At 34.7% G+C, this 22,603-nt stretch overlaps 1 protein-coding gene across 1 annotated transcript; it reads left to right on the top strand.

Moving 5' to 3' along the window:
- Positions 1 to 140: 140 nt before the first annotated feature.
- Positions 141 to 1,808, top strand: LOC127087285 (protein SHORT-ROOT). Its single transcript, XM_051028160.1, has one exon. It carries the CDS (start codon positions 287 to 289, stop codon positions 1,610 to 1,612), a length of 1,326 nt encoding a protein of 441 aa, XP_050884117.1. The 5' UTR covers positions 141 to 286; the 3' UTR covers positions 1,613 to 1,808.
- The last annotated feature ends 20,795 nt before the right edge of the window (positions 1,809 to 22,603 follow it).

The raw sequence follows: 22,603 nt of genomic DNA, 5'->3' as shown, positions 1-22,603 counted from the left end.
TTTCTTACTACATCTCAATAAACTTAAGAGTTTTATGGTTTGTATAATGATGATTGAATTATCATAAATTTTAGAGGACAAACTTTAAATATATATATATATATATATATATATATATATATATTAAAACACTAGGCATAACAAGTTATGAAAATGACCATGACCATATATATAATTTCCTAAAAAAAATAGTTTCTAAGCACAAAAGTGATTGAAAAACAAAGCACAGCTAGCAAAGTTGCTTTTCTTCAAATTCAAAGAGTGCCACCATAAAGAGAATCAAAGCATGGAGATAAGTCCTTACAATACTTCCAAGAAGAAAACACAGTTGAAGAAGCTGATCAACCAAAATAACTATATTCTTCATGAAGCTTCTTCACACATAGACATGATTCCTACATCATCAAGCAATCATCAAACATCTTCAGATAATTCTAGTGAAACATGTCATCATGATCAAGATGGTAAATGGTCTTCCAAACTTCTCAAAGAGTGTGCAATAGCAATATCTAATAGAGATTCATCCAAAATCCACCATCTTCTTTGGATGTTAAATGAGTTATCTTCACCTTATGGTGATATTGATCAAAAACTAGCTTCTTATTTTCTACAAGCACTTTTCTCCAAGGCAACACAATCTGGTCACAAGTGTTACAAAACTCTCTCTTTAATCGCTTCCAAAAACCACTCTTTTGATTCAGCAAGAAAATTGATACTCAAGTTTCAAGAGGTGAGTCCATGGACAACTTTTGGACATGTGGCATCAAATGGTGCTATTTTGGAAGCTTTAGAAGGAGAGAAAAAGCTTCATATAATTGATATTAGTAACACACTTTGTACTCAATGGCCTACTCTTCTAGAAGCTTTAGCTACAAGAAACGATGAAACACCTCATCTTAAGCTCACAATTGTTGTCACAAGCAAAAACTCTAGTGATGTTGTTATGAAGGAAGTTGGTCAAAGAATGGAGAAATTTGCTAGGTTAATGGGAGTACCTTTTGAGTTGAATGTTATTAGCGGTTTGAAACATCTAAGAGAGTTAACAAAAGAGAGATTAGGAATTCAAGAAGATGAAGCAGTAGCTTTGAATTGTGTTGGAGCATTGAGAAGAGTTGAAGTAGGAGAAAGAGAGAGTTTGATTAAGTTTTTCAAATCACTTTCTCCTAGAGTTATAACATTTGTTGAGGAAGAAGGTGATTTTGTTAGTGATGACTTTGTTAAATGTTTCGAAGAGTGTCTTAAATTCTATACACTTTATTTTGAGATGTTAGAGGAGAGTTTTCCACCAACAAGTAATGAAAAGTTGATGTTGGAAAGAGAGTGTTCAAGAAGCATAGTTAGGGTTTTGGCTTGTGATCATGAATTTGATGATGAAGAAAGTGGTGATGATTGTGAGAAAAGAGAGAGAGGTAAAAAATGGTTTGAAAGACTAAAGAATGAATTTTCACCTTGTGGATTTAGTGACGATGTTGTTGATGATGTCAAAGCGTTGCTAAAAAGGTACCAAAGTGGTTGGTCACTTGTTGTGCCTCAAGGAGATGATAATATTTCAGGAATTTACTTGACATGGAAGAATGAACAAGTTCTTTGGGCATCAACATGGAAACCCTAGAAGTTTATGTATCTATATATGGCTAATGATGATATATAGAAAAGAATGAAGAGAATGATTATAATAAATTAAGGATGTTTGGTTTGGTTTGATTTGTGTGGATAATATAGCCATTAATTAGTATTGGATTTTTCTTTTAACTTTCTCTTTTGATTTTGTATACTTTGTAATTTTTCTTAATATATTGTTCTTGTTTGAAGGTGTTTGCACTTGTGCTCTTTATGAATTCCAGAATGATGATAAAGATAAAACTTTCTTACGCATGACATAAAATGGAGTATTAATCTAGTTCTCTTTGCTTTCTACTAATATACATTATTTTGAGGCAACTTTACACCAAATAATTAATGAGATAAATAATCTAATGATTATGTATACTAGACATCATGACATCACTTTATGTATGTCACTATCCCTGCATAGTAAATTATCTTAATTTTCAAAAAGAACAAAACAATAAGATAAACAAAAAAAATCTAAAATTTCAATTAAGATGAGATGTCAATTTTTTCAAATAGTTAGTGTACTTTGGTTGGTAAAATATTAAAGAAATTCTATCCCAATTATATTCAAATTATTTAGAGTTTGAATATATCAATAAAAATAGACACATAATAGATAAAACTATGTTTTAACTAGAAGCTTACAATTTTAACCTTAGTACATCAATAAGCATCTCATTCACAACTGTTCACACAACACTGTCGTATCACACTTAAGTAATTTTAACTGTTCTTATATATTATATATAAGAATAAAACACTTCATTTTATATATTCAAATTCATTTTCATTCACATATTTTTACTTATATATATTTGAATGTCGGTTACCGTGTCCAGTCACATTGCAAATCCTGTTCCACAACAACAAGATACAACTTCTCCCTCTCATCTTTTATTTTTACTTCTTAACCGAACTCTCTCTCTCTCTATATATATATATATATATATTAAGCACATGATACTGAGAGCATAAACATGTGTTTGCAATTACATGTGAATGTATCCGAGAAAGAGGCTGAAAAGGGTGCTATATAGTGATTAATGACTATATATATTCTCTTTTCCTTTTCTTTTTACTATTAAAAAGGCAACTTGGTGGAAAGAAAAGGGAAGAGACCTTAGTGGGAGACATGGAAACGTACACGATGTGCTATAATTTCAAAAAAGTTAGAATCAGCATCTACATCTACAATATTTTCCATGGGCCATCACACAGTTTTTAGGATAGTCGTAGTCCAATACCGCACACTTTCATGCAATGATTAGTTTTGATTTTTGATTTTTGATTGGATGGTTAAAGTCATGCAGTAAATATGATAATGTCTTTCAAAACTCTTTCTTGCCATAGATATTGTTTTTCAATAGAGGTATGCCATAGATATTGTTTTTCAATAGAGGTATGAGTTCAACTCACGCTACCGATAATAAAAATCTTTCAGTGACATCCATATAGGGAGTAGAAGTAAAGATTTGGAGATGAAAAAACAAAATTTTTGGTAAAGAAGACTTAGTTTGAGATGGATGTTATTGCTAGAGAGATTAGAGATGAGGAGAAAGTTTAAGACTTTTAATCGTAGTTCTAGTGTATACAATTTTACAATGGCTCTTAATTATCGTTTGAATTGGGATAGAGTAAGGAGGAAAAATGTATCATACGGTTATGCTGAACTTGTTTGTTATGCTATGAATGTGGCTGAAGAGTTGCATGAATCATAACCAAAAATGTTTAGAGAGACATTCAAAATTATAAGGAGTATAAACAGGTTGAAGATAGTGAAAAGTAAAAGGCATTCATTGATGAAGAATCATACTTGTGGATCCAAGTGCCTAGATCAAGGTTCAAGAATTTCTTGGACCTGATTAAGTTTGTTGAATAATAATTCGAGGTTTGAAGAGAGAAACAAGTTCATTGATAGTTAAATTGACATCATCGCCAGTTTTAAAGTTAATGTGACAATTTTGGTGATTGGCTTAAAAAACAATTTTGAATTTCACGTAAGAGCATTTTTTTTGACATAAATATAGCGCATTCCAGAAAATTGTGTGCTTTGGATTTGGAGGACGCAATGTGTTCTTGCCTTTTTTTGGAATCGCAACATGTATTAGGGAAAGACATTTTACCTCTCCCGACACCTTTAAAAATGTGTTTTCTCCCTTTTTCTTGGTATGAGCATGCGAGAGACGCATAAGGGGAGAAGTGGTGATATCCTTGTGAGAGAAATTTAGAGAAGTAAAAAGAAGAATTTTAAGGATTGAAGACTAAGAATCGAAAGATCTTTGGAGGTATCTAAGGGGACAGAGAAACACTTCTAAATACATTGGATTTGTGGGATTCATATATTTAGAGTTTGAGAGATTGAAAAACATTTGAAAGAAAACAAGAGATGTTCTTGAGAACTTTGAAGACTATTTTTTAAAAATGTATTGGAATATCTTGTAACAACTTTTGAAGCATAGTGAAATGAGAGGGAGAGTGGTGTCGTACATGTAATCAGGACATGGTGAGGCTTATATATTTTATGTGGTTGAAACCACCCCCGTTTAATCTGGTGTGTGACGCGAGAATCATCAGATCAATCCATCGATAGGGGATGCTTGTGGGTTGTGATCAAGTATCATGTGTCTCAAGGAAGTTCAATTTTTCCATCTATCCTAACTAGTGAAGTTATATTGGGAATTCGTAAATAGGGTCCGCTTTGGGCCTTTGACTGGCTTGGAACAGTTTCCCCCAAGTCCTTGTTATTACGGTAACACAAGGATTCAATGTTTTAGGATGCCCTATATTGTCGTCTTGTGCTCCATGAGAGAGCCATTGCTTTGCGGAGGTGGAAATGAAAAAGTCTGGTGAGTGGAGAAGTAGTTAGACTTGGAAACATGCACTTTAAATATTAAATGTTTGTCTCACCTCTGAAACATTTTGTAACATTATTCTACCACGTGGCTTCAAGCCCTTAGAGTATGGTGTAACACTTTCATTTAGAAAACTCGAGTGCACTCGAGTGCTGGTGCTAACTCGAGGTTGATTTTCCATTGTTGATTTCATCTTCTAAGTCTTCCTACATTATAGGTCATAGATTTTTCCCTTCATCTACATATATAAGGATGACCCCTTACTACGAATGATTTTTTCACTTCTTTCTCAAATGTTCTACTTATCGCAAGTTTCAACCCGTTCTTCGTTGTATTCAAATGACGTTGTTTAATATGTTCATGTGCCTCTTATTCCTCAACTTCACATTCCTTCGTCGTTTCTAAGTTTCTAGGTGGTTTCTTCATTGTCTTATTTGCTTCTACCTTTGCAATTTATCAGAGGTAATATTTCTCTCTTTCTTCATCCCATTATTGTTGTTCTTATTTTTTCTTCATTAATGGCCAACCTAGGAACCTCAAACATGAACTTTGTCGACTATCCAGTGGGGATCAAATAAGTTATGCTTCCTCGTGCACTGGAGTGATTGACCCAGAGGTGTTGGTGTTTGTGTAATCCGTACAGACTAATAGTTTAATTAAAACTTGGTACTTGTATCGAATAATCTATTAATAATAATAATAATAATATGTTTATTTGTTATGTTTATTTTTCAAAAGTAATAAAGTCCCTAAAATAGATAGTTCATTTAATGAAACATTAAGTATAACTTAATCATGAGATCACAATAAATATAATGACATTATTCTTAAAGTATTTGTAGTTAAAATTTATTGTGAAATGGGATAATATTAAAGCATCAAGATATTATATGGATAGACAGATGATCATATATTACGGATAATGGATAACAAGTTATCAAGTATTCACATAGGTATACATATTATAAGTGATATTTATACTAGATTAACACACCATGAGAATACTACATAGAATGTTATGCAAGTGTCATAAGTTATTCTCAAGGTGATAGTGGTGTATAGCACCCTTCGACCTGAAACCACTATGGACCCTTCATGTGGAGTCGAGTACTTAATTGTCGATCAAACATTGTCTGTCACATGATGACCATAAAGATGGTTGATAGGTACTCTGCAAATCATGTTGAAGGACATGAGTGACATAAATGAAATTTTTCTATCATGCATAACAAGATAAATGTCTAAGGGCCCAATATTAAACTGGACAAGGGTGACATAGTATAATCCTTATGTTCAATATAGACGTGAGGAAAAAATGGTAGTTATACATATAACCATAATCAAAGAAATGTTTTGTTAGATCACATAACATTTTTGTGGCTTGGGTAGTAGTGATTTGTTGTTAGATACATCCCGTTGTTTATTATATTAATTGTATGATTTGATATAATTGACAATGTCACGAGAACCTACAGGGTCACACACATAAGAACATATTGATGGGAGAAAATAAATAAGTTAAGATTTTTAGATTGTGCGGTCTTGCAATACACTAGTGTTAGTTAGCGAAAGTGGTACACCGTAAGGTACAATATACTTAAGTAAACTACTGAATACTGTAAGATACGGTGTACTTAAGTGAAATAAGTAATACTGCAAGGAATAATGTACTTAAGTGAAATATGTAACACCATAAGATATGATGCCCTTAAGTGAAATACAATACATTGTAAGGTAAAATGTACTTAATGGGTTTGTTCAAGTTACAACCCACACAAGAGGTTCTATAAATATAACCCATGTGTTGAAGTCTTTATTTCTTGACCAAATTCAGTTTGTGAAACCCTAGCCATACTCTCTCTCTCTCTCTCTCTCTCAAAACCTTCATTCGTAGCAACTAGCACTGATATTGAGGATATTATGTTCATGTAGACTAAGTATAGGCCTTGTTCTTCGTTCAACGCTCGTGATCATTCTCTATATTTTGCATCAACGATTAACTTAAGGGAAGTTTTTTATTTTCCTCTGCATTTTATATCATAATTTCCCTTCAATTGTACATGATTCCTCTAGAGGTTACACCTAACCATGTGATCATTATACAAATTAGTGATAGTTATAACTTTATAAGGAGTTCTGATGATGGTAGTAATGAATATGGGATCCTCATGAAGACAAGGAACTAGAGGATCTTGCGGAGGAGGATAGAGGGTCTAACTCATTTAGGCTTAACATTAGAGAGGTTGGTAGGGGTTCCACTTTCCCTAAATTTCCTCTGTTGACCTCGAAAAGGGTTGAGGTCTACCAGGGTAACTTAAGGGATCACATTTATATAAAGGATTTTAGGACTACGAATGGCCGAGAACCTAGAGATGAAGAGAGTAAGAGGTATCTTGAATCTCGGACATGCTATAGAACTCACTATCATATTTTTTATTGACGGTGAAGAGGAGATGGTACGGAGGGGGTAGCAAACTCTCAAACTTCCCTCCGATGTTGATTAATATCATTGGGTAAAAAGGGAGATAATGGGAACTACCTCCATTTTTAGCAAGGCCTGTATGTTGGAAAATGCTTATAGGGGTGTGGGTCCATCTTTTGTCTGATCGATCTCTCAAATAGAGCCCGATAAGAATTTATGCATCTCTTTATATATATATATATATATATATATATATATATATATATATATATATATATATATATATATATATATATATATATATATATATATATATATATATATATATATATATATATATATATATATATATATATATATATATATATATATATATATATATATATATCTGTGTGTGTGTGTGTGTGTGTGTGTTTCCTCTTCACGAGTGCATGTTGTTAAACAAATGTCTCCAAATACTAGAAGGGGGTGAATTGTGAAGTGTTGAAATAGTAATTAATTAAAAAATTATTTTAATAAAAATAGTTTACATTAGTTCAATAGATAAACAAAGATAAATTAGTAGAGAATAGAAATAAAGAAAGAAAAAGAGAATTTAAATAATAGAAAGTGAAGAGGTAGGGATAAAGAGATTGCACCTGGATTTATATAGGTTCGGTCTAACCACTTGGCCTACTTATGCCCCAAGAATTTCTTTTTGAGAGCTCCACTCATAAAATGTCTTGATGTTTTAAGGATATGCATATGAACCTTATTAAAATAGGTGAGAAATTTTAAATAGGTTGATCCCCCAAACTAAACAGAGATTTTAACAGTTGAGCTAATGAACCAATAAGAGATTTTGGTTGACTAAGTTCAATCAGCAAACAGAGATTTAACCAGGATGATCTCAAGAACCAAACAAAGATTTTACCAGGATAATCTCAAGAGCCAAACAAATATATCAAACAAAATAGTCAATCTCTTGATGAATAACAATGATGCACGAACACTAGTACAACGAAAATCTTACAAGTATTTTTCACTCAGAATGCACTAAGGCAACTTTGAAATGAAAAGAAACCCTCTATTTATAGGAGAAAACATGTCTAAAAAAGGAAAATGATTTATAGGCTTTTAATGCATCTAATCAATTATAACCTAGAGTTAATTAATTAGATATGCCAAATATGGAATATTTTAAAATCATCCTCCACTTAATTGATTAGAATCTTGTTTAAACAATTACAGGGCATTGCAAAAGAGATAATCTATTAACCCTAAGGTGTTAATAGATTATTTAGTGCAAAAGCCACTCCTAAAGGTTTAACCTAGTTATTAAACACTTACGTGGATGCACAAACCATTTTTAGGTGATTTTATAAAAGAAATAGGCTTCAAAATATTTGATTATGTGTGTGTGTGTGTGTGTGTGTGTGTGTGAGAGAGAGAGAGAGAGAGAGAGAGAGAGAGAGAGAGTGAGAGAGAGAGAGAGAGAGTTGCCTTAGTAGCTTAGGAGATACTCTTATACTTTTACAATACACTGATCACACAGGAACATAACCAGATGAGCTTTCACAGTTAGTCTCTTTCATGTCCTTGAAGCTTTAAGATCCCTTGATAGATTCATCATTGATTAAGAACTTCAATTGGGGCTTGACTTCTTATAACTGATGAGGCTTGTTATAACTTATTTGATGGAAATCATCATCATAGGTTGCTTGATCAGAGTTCCTTAAGGGAGGTGGAAAAACAAACAAGTATGACAAAAGATTGGAGTGGTTAAACTCCCCCTTGAACATATGAAGAGTATACCATACTCCTCTTAAGAGTATATTTCTCCCCCTTTGGTTTTATTAAAAATATGGAAGATAAAATACAATAAGCGCATAGATCACATATAACACATGAAAAAGAGGAAGAAGAAAAAAGAGAAGAAACATCTAACAGACATTAGTCCACCATGATTGATTTAATATTCCTAATTTAGTTCTTATGAAAAATAAATTTTTCTTAGAAAGAGGTTTAGTAAAAATTTCTTCCTATTGGTTAGATGAAGACACATGCTAAATTAGGCAATCCCCTAAATGTGTTTAGTCCGAGAGTGAAATATTGGATTTTTCGTGAGTTTATGGTGCTAGTGTTGTCGTATTTTATCGAGATCAACTCCATAATCACTTAGCTAATATTTCAGTCATATAATTTGCGCACAACAGTTACATGCAAAAATGCATTTTGTCTCAATTGTGGATAATGTTACATTTTCTAGTTTTTTTCTATCGAAATATACAAGCGAGTTACCAAGTAAGTGACACGTACCACTGGAACTTTTCCGATCCAATTTGCACCCAGATAAAACCAGAGTCAGGGTACCTAACTAAGACACAATTTGTTCCTTTGGGGGTACCATAAACCTATTATTGGCATGTTAGTGAGATATCACTTAATGTGTTTTCCCATAGAGAGATGTGATTCTTTGAGGTTTTCTTGAAAACGGGTACAAAGACACAACAAACATGATATCAAGATAAGATGCAGTGAGATAAATGAGAGAACCGATCATACCTCGATACCTGTTTTTTTCGACTGGTTTTCCTCCTTCGTCTTTATCCAAGTTGCATGGAATACTCATTGAAGTGGAAATTTTTTTCTTACCTATGATGAATCTCTTGAGTAGTTCTTTTCAATACTTTGATTGATTAATGAATGTGGATTCTTTATCTTGATGAATTTGAAGGTCGAGGAATTATCGAAGCTCGCACCATCATTGACATCTCGATCTCATTCTGCATCATCTCATAAATATCCTTATATAAGGATTCATTAATAGCACTGAGTATGATGTCATAACCTAAATTTGAAATAATAAGATGCCATGCTACAATTATTTGATAAAAAGAGTTTGATCAATTATTCGCTACAGAGCAAAAGTAAGTTTTATAATTATTGTATCCACATAGATTGATGGTTTCAAAGACCGTTCAACATTTTTTAAGATATTAAGTAGAGAAGGTTATATATTTGTGGTGCTGCGTGAAAGTAAATGACATAAAATAAACTATAGGATGTAAAATAGAAATTTCGGCGTTAATAGTAGGATAACTTGTTGGGGTAGATTTCACTATACATATTTATCATGCACATCTACAGATGATTAATATGCTCCTCTAATGAGATATTAATATTATCATTTGTTTGTCTCATTTGCATCTTCTTTTGGTGTCAACACTATGAGATCAATGCACTACTTGATAGTTGATATCTCAGTTTATTAGCCAACACATAGCATTAAGTTCCAATAATTATAAATCAGTAAGACTGCACATCGATCCATACTATATTACGTACAAATATTGAACTTAACCATATCTCCATGCATTAGTATTTAATAGATGATTATCTTGGATCTAGTAATGATAAACACCTTTCAATGTTAGGTCACACCATGAAAATAAGTTTTTGTTAGAAAATCTAAAACCACATTTAAGATTAAAGAGCCATCATATTAAAGTGTGAATATAATTATATAGAGCATCATGGCCTATTTAGTACATGAATATAATGACTACATTTAACCCCAAAAAAGAGATTTTAGATACGCTTACACATTGTAACTACCGATAATCTCGTGAAGCTGATCTTGGAAGTGTGATCTACCCTATCACTTAAGTAGAGCTTCCGCCTTTAGGCACCCTTTCTTACTCTTCTATTGTAGAGCAAAGTGTACTTACTCTAATTTTGTACTACCTCGATCCACTAAAACTCCCTTTGTAGTGAATTGGAAACTCATATTTATAGGAAAAATTTTGGACCTCTCGCTAGGAACATCATTCTTGCGCATAGCGTGCCTACCGTGCCCTGCCTTGTCTGTTATATTCCTTTGCAAGAAATGCTTGCATGTCTTCCATGTGACCCTAACCATCTTTTCTCGTCCAGTGCACTACCCTTCGACTAGCGACTTAACCCTTGATTCACCATAAAGTACTTTCATCTGGACATCCCATTTGTGATTTGCCTTCATCTAGCATGCATATACCTGGGCCTGGTGAGCCTGGTCTTCCAGAGTTTTGCTTTGGCTTGGTCTTTGTGTGTTGAGTTATGGTCTTCTAGTTCTTTTCACCTATTTTAATTAATACATACTAGAAAAGTCAAAACAAGTATTTTCTTACTTTTCATTGATAAATTATGGGTTTTGTATCAATTTCTTGTGAAATAAGATAATAAGTGCTGACATATTTAACATAAATTTGAAACTTATCAACTCTCCATAACTTATCTTTTTGTTTATCCTCGAAGAAAATTAATCAGGTGGTTCAGAAATGCTCTGAATGCATCTTTCACTGGCAGTGATTGTCTGAGTTGGGATTAACTCGTTTTTCTCATTTTGAATCACATTCATACCTCATTTGTTTGGTACTACGTGTACGAGACTTACCCAAGTTCTATATGAGATTGGATATATTATTCATGCTTTAAGTAGTTTAACTACCTCTTTCCTAACAACTTACTTCATAATGGGGTTTAGATGTCTTTGGAGTTGAGCTATATGTCTAAAATTTTCTTCCACCATAATTTTATGTATACAATATGATGGAATAATTCCTTCTAAATCTGATAATTCCAAACCTATAACTTATTTGCTACTTTTGAGAATCAGAACTAATATTATTTCTTGTTCAGGGGAAAGAAAGTTGCTAATTATTATCGACTTATTACCATTTTCTTGTAAGACATATTTTAATTGTGATGGTGTCATACCCCAAAATTTACCCATCATTTTTCCTGAAAAAAAAAAAAAAAAAAAAAAAAAAAAAAAAACGAAAAAAAAAAAAAAAAAAATAAATAAACGAAAAAAAAAAAAAAAAAATTTTTTAATTAATTAATTAAATAATTAAAATAAATAAATTATTTTGGACTTGGGTCTCCCTCATTCCAAGCCCATTACCCACAAAATTAGTCTATAAATACTGAAGTTTCAGTAGAGGAAAAAGACTTGGAGTTAGACTTGGAGTTTACACTGGGAGATTCACTGGAGAAAGAAGGAAGAGAAGCAAAACACTCTGAGGTTTCCTTGGAACAAAACCTTGAGGAAAAAGAAAGAGAGAGAACAGAGAAGGACGGATAGAAACTTTGGCATAGGAACCCTGCCAACCCGGAGAATTCAGAATAAAGAAACCCTGAAGGCAGCTCATCCGCCCCGAAGCCATCGCCGCCCAATTCCCGCCGCCTAACTCATTCCGATACCACAAGTGGTCAATCCCTTCAACCTTGAATTGGCAAACAGGTTTGCGTATCTCTATTGTTTATACTTTCAATTGGCCATATCTACACATATAATGCATCATGATTAAATGTTGATATATAATTTGCTTTCGTATGTGAATTTAAATATGCCTGAATACCCTGAATGTTTGACCATGCTGTTCCTGTGATAAAATGCCATAAAGTTCAAGGTTCCTAACATGGGGCTGTTTTTCTCAAAATTCAAAATCCGTGGCCGTTCGCCTGGCCTTCGCTAGGCGAGGCAGAGGCGAACGAGACAGTACCTGATTTTTCTAGTCTGTTTTTTTTTTATGTTTTTATCATAGCCATGCATTATTCATCCTATCCTATTTACTGTTGCGATATTTTTCCGGTGTAATCTTCGATTGCACCCTGATTTGGTATTCTGACATGTTTCTTTTTGAGCTTCGAACAGGTTCACATATCCCAGGAAAAGGTTATTGGCTAGGTATTCCACTTTATTTGTGGGATACCCTTGTGGAGTTTTCACCCTAAATTACCTAATTAATTTTGATGTATTAATTTTAATGTATTAATTTTAATGTATTAATTTTAATGTATTAATTTTAATGTATTAATTTTAATGTGGGAGAATTCCTCCTAATCACCTAATTAATTGTAAAACTTTGCCTTTGAATAAGTGATCTTGGACCTCTCTTTGTTGCCTTACGATTACGATATTACGGTCATGTCCCGCGAATGTGGGGATACCCTTAGCAAAGACCCTTCGGTTAAATCATCATAAAATAAATTATAGTCCCTCGGATGTTGCCTTCGAATATACAACTTTGTCCCTCGATGACCCTCCGATGTTGCCTACGATTAAATGATGATAGTCCCTTCGAATGCTAAGGTATCCTCATAACTGTTGCCTTCAATGACCAATCGATGACCCTACGATGACCCTTTTACATCCAAAGGATAAAACTACTTATTTCTCAATAATAAGGACAGTTTTACCCTCATAAGGATAGGAAATGCCCGTAAAGACCTTGGGTCGGTATAACTCTTAATTGCTGGCTCACAACTTAAAACACTTTTTCGCACCTCACACCTTTCAAAATACCTTTAGAAAATCACCACTTGGTATACATTCATACTAGAATCATTACCGAGTTATATTTTTCTAAACAATTTTCAAAACTAAACGAGATAACCACTTTGTATACATTCATACAAGAATCATTACAAAGTTAAATTCTCTTTTCAAAACAATTTTCCAAACAATTCACAAACACTTTTTTTAGACAAAAATAATATAAGTGATCGAGCAATTAAGAGCCCATGGATAACCATGGATACAAAGGGTGCTAACACCTTCCCTTTGTATAATGTACCTCCCGAACCCAAAATCTAAATTAAGGTCTTTCCTGTTCTTTTCCATCTTTCCTTATTGGATAAAAGAAAAGTCGGTGGCGACTCTTGCTAACCGCGACATTGCGATTAAAACCACAAAAAGTCCAGTTCACCGTATGACAGATGGTAATGTTTTTAATTCTGGTTTAAGGTTTTCTAACCAATATGTCTCTCCTATCTCCTAGATTTTAAGTTTCTTGAGAGGAATTTACCTTAGAGTATCTAGCTCTTTTAACCTATCTATGACCTCTTGTTCTTCTTTATCACCGATCATTTTGTAAGTGCATGTCAGTACTTGTTCTAGAGGATAAGTACTATGAGGCTAGTTATAACCTCTTTTATGGCTTCCTCTGTGGAATCTATTTGAAACAAAATCCCTTCTCGTTAGAATGTTTCATAGCTTCAAAAATATTAAAACTTACCTCTTCATCGTGTACTTTGGCCTTCATTTGTCCATTGTCAACATCGATCATCACTCATGTTTTTTTATGAATGGTCTTTTTAGGATTTGAGGTACTTCATCATCTTCTTTAATATGTGTTATGGGATCGAAAAGTGTCTTTTTACCCGACCACCCTGATATAGACCACCCCTGGTTAAAGCTTAGGTCATCCATATATGCGGTCGAGCTTATAGAAACTTCCTCTGACCATTGAGCTATCATGTACCTAATCATAGAAGATCTAAACCTCAAGCATATCAAACGAGCCTCTATATTCCTTGCTTGAAAGATAGAGAAACTGATATCCCTCTCCTTTATATATAGGGAATGAAGCCATTTCAGGTAATAAGTTTTAAACACAATTTGAATACACTATACTCTTTCACATACTGACTTGAGCGTCGGAGTGCTAACCTTGCAGATACACCCCCGCTCCACCATATTGTAAGCTCTACTCCATCACAACTTCCACATCTCACTCTCTTTCTAGTTCTATAACTGAATATTGGCGCCTTCTGTGAGAATTGACTTTTAATTCTTGTGTTCTCATCATTTTGTACTTCTGCATTCAAATTTCTAACATAGAGTTCTCTTTGACGCCTGAACAAAGATCCAAAAAATAAAAGCATAAATTTAGGTTATGATCGATCGATTCTAATCCTACATCTTGTGCAATCCATCAATTTTCTAGATCTTCAATCCTCGTTATCTCTGACTTCTTCTGATTAGTGGAAATGTATGGATCTAGAGCTACTCATTCTGCCACTGCACACGAAGCTTCCCTAGATGTCTTCGTTGTGACATTGACAATTTTCAATTGGCCAAACTCCATTCCTCCTCCTGGCGAAGTGAATTTTAAAACTGATGTTCCTACATGGTCAGATTCAATCCTTCCTCCTCTAAGAACGAGGGTTGTCCAAGCTCCACCGCTTGGAGTTCCAACTCCTCTACGTATTAAACGAACTGAGGTATCGCACATTTTCATAATCCTCGAGGTGAACCTAGGCACTCGACGCACGAACGAACTAATCAACAACATCTACATCATTGTTCAACAACAAAACTCCAAGGCAGTGAAGGAAAGGTTCCTTCAGGTTAGAGGAAAACCTCCATGATGCTCAACCCCGAGCAAATTTAGTTCAAGAGGCCACATCCAGGAGAAATCGTATCAATAGGCCAGAATCGTCTACAACAAAGAGGAGAAAAGTCCTAAAGTCGAAAGACCGTATAAATGTGGAAAAATAATCCTTCTCCTCATAGTTCAGGCAGAGACTGAGGCAGTCATGCTCCATCCCCATGTCACTAGGAATATCCACTGATTCGGGTACAACCTAAGAATTCTCTATGTTCCCGGATCCTAGAAAGCAAGATCCCTAAGTCAATACTAAAACCTCCTAAATTAGAGGAATGCAATGGAAAGGGAGATCTCGATGAACACGTATAGCTCGCAATGACCGACTAGACTACTACAATGCTGAAGATGCTTCCAAGTGCAAGCTATTAGCATTAACCTTGGTCATACCATATAGGTTTTGGTTCAACGGACTTCGTGATGGTTGTATTGAGTCATGGGCATATTTTTGCAATTGCGTCACCTTCCACTTCATCACCTGGAAGAGGAAATCGATCATTATAGCATCTTTGAGCAACATCATGAAAGGATCGAAAGAGAACCTACAATCATACATTGATTTATTTACTCAAGTTGCAGTATTAGTAAATAAATACGAATAAGCCCTCCAATGCTCGATATTTGAGGATGGTCTCCTCCGTGACCATCCTTTCCGCAACAAATTAGGGTGAAATAAGGTAAAAACGACCCAAGAGATGTTGAGCCTGGCCCAACCCTACATGGCTCTGGAGGAAAAGATGAATACTCGCTTCGACAACCCAACCTCGACTACCGATGCGAACCTCGATTGTCCATCTGGGAATGAATCACAACGACAGAGAGAACACACTAACATGATGCACATAATTGGTACGATAAGTACATGTATTTGACTACTTCATGGTATAAGATTTACAAAGAACATGTCAATACTGAGTTCAGGAAGGTAGGAACCCGACCCCCTCACTCTGTCCAAGAGACTGGCCAGACAGATAAATCAAAGTATTTCCATATTAATCGGCAGAACCATAATATAGATGATTGTATCCAGCTTAAAGACGTGGTTGAGATGCTAATAAAAAAGGTTCGCTATCTGAATACATTATGGGAGGAAAATGAGACCGATAAGAGTCTCCAAACACCAAGTCCCCCATAAAATCTTTCGAAGCTGGTCCCAATAATGAAAGAAGATAAACCGACAAAGGAAAACGCATATATATTGCTTCCATTATCACCGGTGAACATCACACAAACTTACCCTCTAAAGGTACAATCAAAAGGAAAATTTCTAAAATAATGGTCGTATACATAAACAAATAAAGTTCATCATCAAAAACCCCCCAAGCGGCATATGTTAAGGTTCCGAGACTCTGAGAAGGTTGAAGTCATTGTTAATGAATTATTCCTTCTGGTAATCACGACTACTATAGGACAGTTCGAGGTCTCGTGAATTTTAATTTATGGAGGAAGTTCATGTGATATCCTCTACTCATATCTATTTGAAAAAATGGGCCTAGAAAAAGGAAGCCTAATACCATACGACGACTCAAACTTATAAGCATTTAATAGGGCTATCACTCATCCATGGGGTTACGTAGAGCTACTGGTATTCGTAGGAGAGGACATGGACCTTCAGTCCATCAACACTCAGTTCTTGGTCATCCCATGAAAGATCCTTTATAACTGCATCCTAGGTAGGCCTTTTACCACAGTGTTGGACGATGTGGCCTCACATGTGCACCTAAACCTCAAGTACCACAACCTTCATGTAGAGCAACCTGTTTTTCGCGGAGACCTCGATGTGGCCAAAAAGAAACACCATTCACTCCAAATAGATCAAGGGTAAGGTATAACTATAGAAATCAACATGACCTCCCTCATATCGCAGCTCTGAAGCCTGAACCTATACACACTCCTAACATGGCTAAGAAGGGAAAATAGACAACAAAAATAAGAAGCGGTAAAACCGCTCAATTATATTTCATACTTTAAGACCACATGCATGCATATATAAATGTGTAAATTACTATTTAATGTATTTGAATGATTGTTCACTATGAATGAAAATGCGTAAAGTCTTAAACGTTTGTTCCTTTGTGTTCATATTTAAGTAGTATAAAACCAGGGTACAACCAACGTAGTTAACGCTTGAAGTAAAGATTTTAAGGGTGATGTCAAAAACACTTTGTGTGTTAGACTAAAGCAATAAAATTCCTTCATCACCAAGCGCGCTTTTGAAGTCCATAGGTTCTATCGGAGACGCTTTGCACATCTAACTACATCAATTAATTTTCCGCAGCGCCTTATGCGCCTTTGGAATTTAAGGGAGCTATCAAAGACGCTTTGCACGTCCGACTAAAACAACCAATTCCCCAAGGGCTGCTATTAGAGACGCATTACACAGTCAAGACACATCATTCAAATACCCACACGTAATCTTGCGTAGCAGACGCACCCCCTCCCCCCTTTCGGATCTAGCCAATCCAAGGGACGTGATTGGTGGAGTATAGAGAGATCCAAAGCATTGTCACACCTAGCCGGTACCATGCGAAATCTTTCAGGTGCAATTTAAGGCATAGCTACGTCCACCGGTTCTAGGCAATTACAGTTGTATCCGACTAGCTCGACATAAGACAATGCATACAACTTAACACAACACAAAGAACTTAGCCATACATGGCCTCGCAAAAACCTTAAGTTTATTTATGCTTTAAGAAAATATTATTTTCCTTTCATTATATAGAGACAAATTATAAAATTGCAGGGTTCAACAGCAAACCCTGACGTTCCTCAACTTAGTTGGCTGAAAATTATGATTCACATTAATACAATTAAATACTAAAAAAACAAGGATGAAAAATATATATAATATAAAAAAACAATGTATTATTTATAAGCCTAAAAAAGGGGGAGAACATGGGATTATTCGAGAATATAAATTATCTTCCCATCTAAGAGTACCTGACCCGGGCGGATCGGCTCCCTTGAAACAACCAGTGGACAATGAAAATGTTCCACCTGTTGTAGTGCATTCTTAAAAGACTCTATAACTAGCCCAAGGCTCACGAAAGCACGTTCTTTCAATTTTTGGGACAGAGAAGTGTTTTGACTGCAAAGGAACTCCTGCTCCTTCTAGACGGAATCAAGAGACTCAGTCTTTTTCTCTACCATTCTCGCCAGATGCATCATCTGACTCCACAGAACCAGGAAAATTGAATGGAGCTAGGAATTTCTATACCTCTTACGAAGAAGAATAAAATTTATGCAGCTCCACTAAATATGTATCTCGTGGTAAAAGTCATTGCTTATGCTCTTCTCCACTTGATGATTTTTATCACGCGCTTGGTTCATCCAAAAGGATTCCTAGTTCATGGATCCACATAAAGTAAGAGCAACAAAAGCCCGCTTAGCAGAACCCTCCATTTTGTACATCTCCTCCTTTAGATGTCTCCCGAAGATATTGGTAAAGAAACGCCAGTCATCATCAAAGACCGAGTTTTGGCGGTCGTTAGAATGATTGGGACGAAACCCGAGATCTGTCAGCAAACTCAGAGGAGCATGAAAATGAGAGACATTATGTGGAGGGTCTGAAGAGGGAGAAGAACTTACCACCATACCAAGCAATTGTATTCCATGATTTAGGACCTGAACCCTCACTTCATTCCATATTACATCTACACTGAAACATTATTATTGTTCGGATATGTACTCAAAGAGGGAGCAAACCAATAACATAAGGATAAATAAATTTCAAATTTACTAAAGGCAAATCGTGATCCTCAAGATATGAAGCCCCCATCAACAAGGAACGTCTATAAAACGCTTCAAACATTTTTTATCGGCCTCAACCGAATGAACTACACCACCAAGATAACCCATGCGGTTAACAAATTCCAACCATTTCTTATTTAACAAAGAACCCTCAGTAGAAAGATATCCTTCTTCATAAACGTAGGTGTCGTTCTCCAAGAGAAAATGTTTCACCGACCAACAATAGGGAAATAGAGGTTTGCACTTACCTTCAATCCCTGGCTCGACCCCTCAGATGGTCACGTGAGCCTGGCGATGAATAGTAATAACCAAGAGAATCAGTCTACGAAGGGCGGAAAGCCATGAAAATCTTCAAAATTTTGTATCATCGGAACCAAAAGGACTAATTCTCGTTCTCTTTATCGGGTTGGAGTACCTCTACCATAGAGAAAGAGATGAAAGAACATATCGACATAAGGTTTCCCCTTCGAGTATTCACACCATCACTGTTAGGTCTTCATGTACGCCCAACCCGACGGATGGAGTTGCGAAGGAGACACCGTCAAATAGTTGAAAACACCAACTAAAAGGTGGTGAAGGGAAAACTAACACCCAAGGTAGAGAAAAGGTATTCATACAAGGGGTGGTATAGTTACCATATTCACTACATATCCTCTCATTTCACTAAGGATTGAGAAAGCCCAAAGTGACAATTATCCCACTTCATAAAAATTCTTATTCAAATTCCCCTCTTTGGTAAAAATATAAATAGTTGAAGAATATATAGAACTTACCCACTAAGACGATGGGTTCACCAGTTTCCTTTTCACTTTCTTCTGTAATTTTTTAGCCATGTCACGTTAATAAAATCAAGAAGAAAAACACGGAATTTCAGAGGAGAAGAGAAGTAACCGCTCAAGAGTGAAGAGGAAATAGAGGTCTAAAAAAGGAAGTGACTTTAGTTCTTCCTATACTTATGTATTGATAATATAGAAAGAAATGTATCCTATCAATGATCACGTTTCTCACATGTAACACTCAAGTGTTTCAGTTCCCAGGAATGATCATAAGTATGCCTCTGAGTAGACGTTTGACGTTCCAAATAGTAGAAACATGTAAAAGGGTGGTCAACAACCGGGGATGAAATTATCCAAAACCCACGCCTTGATATTAAAGCCCGAGGGCTTGGGGCAACTATTTTGGGTCAGCTAAATCTCTTTCTATCTGGCCATCTTGATATAGACTATCTCAGTTTGAATCTAAGGTTATCCATATACATGGTCGAGCTTCTATAAACTTCCTCAGGCCAAAAATCTCTCATATACCTCACTGCAGAAGTTCTACACTTGAAGCACATCCAACGGTCCTTCGAATTCCACGTCTGAAAGATAGCGAAACCATTATTACTCTCCCTTATATATATATAGGGAATGGTGCAATTTCAGGTAACAAGTTTCAAACACAATTTGAATACTCTTTACTCTTTCACATACTGACTTGAGCGTCAGAGTGCTAACCTTAGAGATACACCCCCGTTCCATAATATTGGATCTCTGCCGCAACTTTCACATATCACTCTCTTTTTGGGTCCATAATGGTACAATATCCATGAATACCAAATCAACCAAGAATATAAACTTATATACTTTAACCAATGCATTTCGGCAATGCCCGAGGGTTATTTTACAAACTTATCACCCAGTTTCAAAGTCATCCTTGTATGTTAGCTCCTAAGTCAATAAGAATTTTTTACACACTAATAGTTCTTGTCATGATAGGTAATATTAATCTTCCTAGATTAGTTTTGTTTGGGGAGAATGTATGTTGAATGATTTCCCAAAAACTAGCTTCCAATTAAATTGTACCTTCATCAATGTATTTTCGCTTTTTGGTGAGAATCTCTTTCATGAATTTTTCATATATAGGCCCCTGCTCCACGACTTTTGATAATGGAACATTTATTTTCAGTTGTTTAAAGATCTCAAAAATCTTGCATGTTTCCTTTCTTTATCCTTTTTTATCAGTTTACGAGGGTAAGGTAAATTATTAATTTACAAATTTTTCATCTTGTCCTCCTCCTCTTTTTCTTGTGTTTTCTTTTCTTTATTTTCTTCTTATTTTTCTTTTTCTTTTATCTTATTTTATATTTTTTTATCTTTTTATTTTTATTTTTCTTATTCATCTTCTCTTTGTTTTTCATCTTCCTCTTTTTCTTATTTTTCTTTTGTATTACTACCTTTACCACATATGGTAATGACATCCTTACATTGTTCATTTGTCAGATCCACTATTTCATTTAACAAATTTACAATGTGAATGTTAGTTCTTTAATTGATGATTCGGTATTCCTTTGAGAAGATGTTGTTGTAGTAAAAAGTTGAGTGAGTGTTTCTTCCAAAGTTTTTTTATAGGAGGCGAGTGGCTAGATTAAACATTCTCTTTGGTATAGGTAATTGTTTTTATTTTCCAATTGAAATTTAGCACATCATCATTTTGATATTGTCATGGCTTTTGGTAACTTACATAATTGACTTTCGCATGAACGAGGCTTCTAGCGTATCAACAATCTCGTTGAATTTTGTGAAGTGTATGTACAGGTATTCATGATCTAAACTTGCAAAAAGGTTAACATACAAGATTTTTAATAAGCTCGTTTTCATTTCACTTTGTCATGCATTCCTCTATGTTCTAGATAAATGAGCTAGACTTCTTGGACTAATGTGACATGGTGTGCCACAATTGTTGTTTCCATTGTTGTTGGTGTTGATGTTGTCAATTTCCGCCATGGTTCATTTCTTTTGAGAGAGAAGACTCTTATATATCTAGACTCTTGAATTTTTGTTTCTTTTTCATGTTTTTGTTGAGGCTTCTACATGTGTTACTTTCGATTTCAGGATCGAATAACAATTTTTTGCAAGGACCGTATCTCGCATAAACTAGTAAAAATAGAGCTAATTATAAATGTTAATGGGTTAGTGTTTATAAACAAGATATACAACTATTAACAGATATACACGGATATAAAAAAATAAAAAAATAAAAAATAGTGATATATCTTTAAAACTAGAACCAGTCCTCAGATATAACGCCATTTTGTTCACTACCAAGCAAAAGTAAGTTTTATAATTATCTTATCCACAGAGACGAGTGATTCCAAAGAATGTTTAATAGTTTTTAAGATTGCAAGTATATAAGGATTGTATATTTATTGTGATGCGTGAAAGTAAATGACATAAAATAAACGATAAAAAGTAAAATGGAGATTTCGGTGTTAATAGTAAGAAAACTTATTCGGGGTAGATTTCGTCATTATGTATTTATCATGCACATGCATAGGTCACTAATATGCTCCTCTACTCAGCTATTAATATTATCGCTTTTTGTTGTCATTTGTATCTCCATTTGGTATCAGCGCCATGAGATCAGTGCATTACTTGAGAGTCGGTATCTCGGTCTATTAGTCAATGCAAAACATTAAGTTCCAATAGTTATAAAGATAAAAGACTTCACACCTATCCATACTAAAGTACGTACATATATTGAACCTAACCTTATCTCTAGGAATTAGTATTTAATATATGATTATCTTAGATCTAGTAATGACAATCGTCTTCTGAAGTCAGTTCACACCATAAAAACAAGTTTTAGGCTGCAAATCTCAAACCATCATTAAGACTCAAAATTCGTCAATATTAAAGCGTGATTAAAATTACATGAAACACAATGACTTATTTAGTACATGAATATAATGACTACATATAACCCTAACAAAGATATTTTAGCTACACTTACAC

Source organism: Lathyrus oleraceus, chromosome 5 (assembly GCF_024323335.1).
Source record: "Lathyrus oleraceus cultivar Zhongwan6 chromosome 5, CAAS_Psat_ZW6_1.0, whole genome shotgun sequence".
Taxonomy (NCBI): domain Eukaryota; kingdom Viridiplantae; phylum Streptophyta; class Magnoliopsida; order Fabales; family Fabaceae; genus Lathyrus; species Lathyrus oleraceus.
Note: the sequence above shows the minus strand (reverse complement) of the source record. Positions and strands in the feature narration are given on the sequence as shown.

Coding starts and splice junctions, on each gene's coding strand:
- LOC127087285 (XM_051028160.1), top strand. CDS start 287: ATGGAGATAAGTCCTTACAATACTTCCAAGAAGAAAACACAGTTGAAG.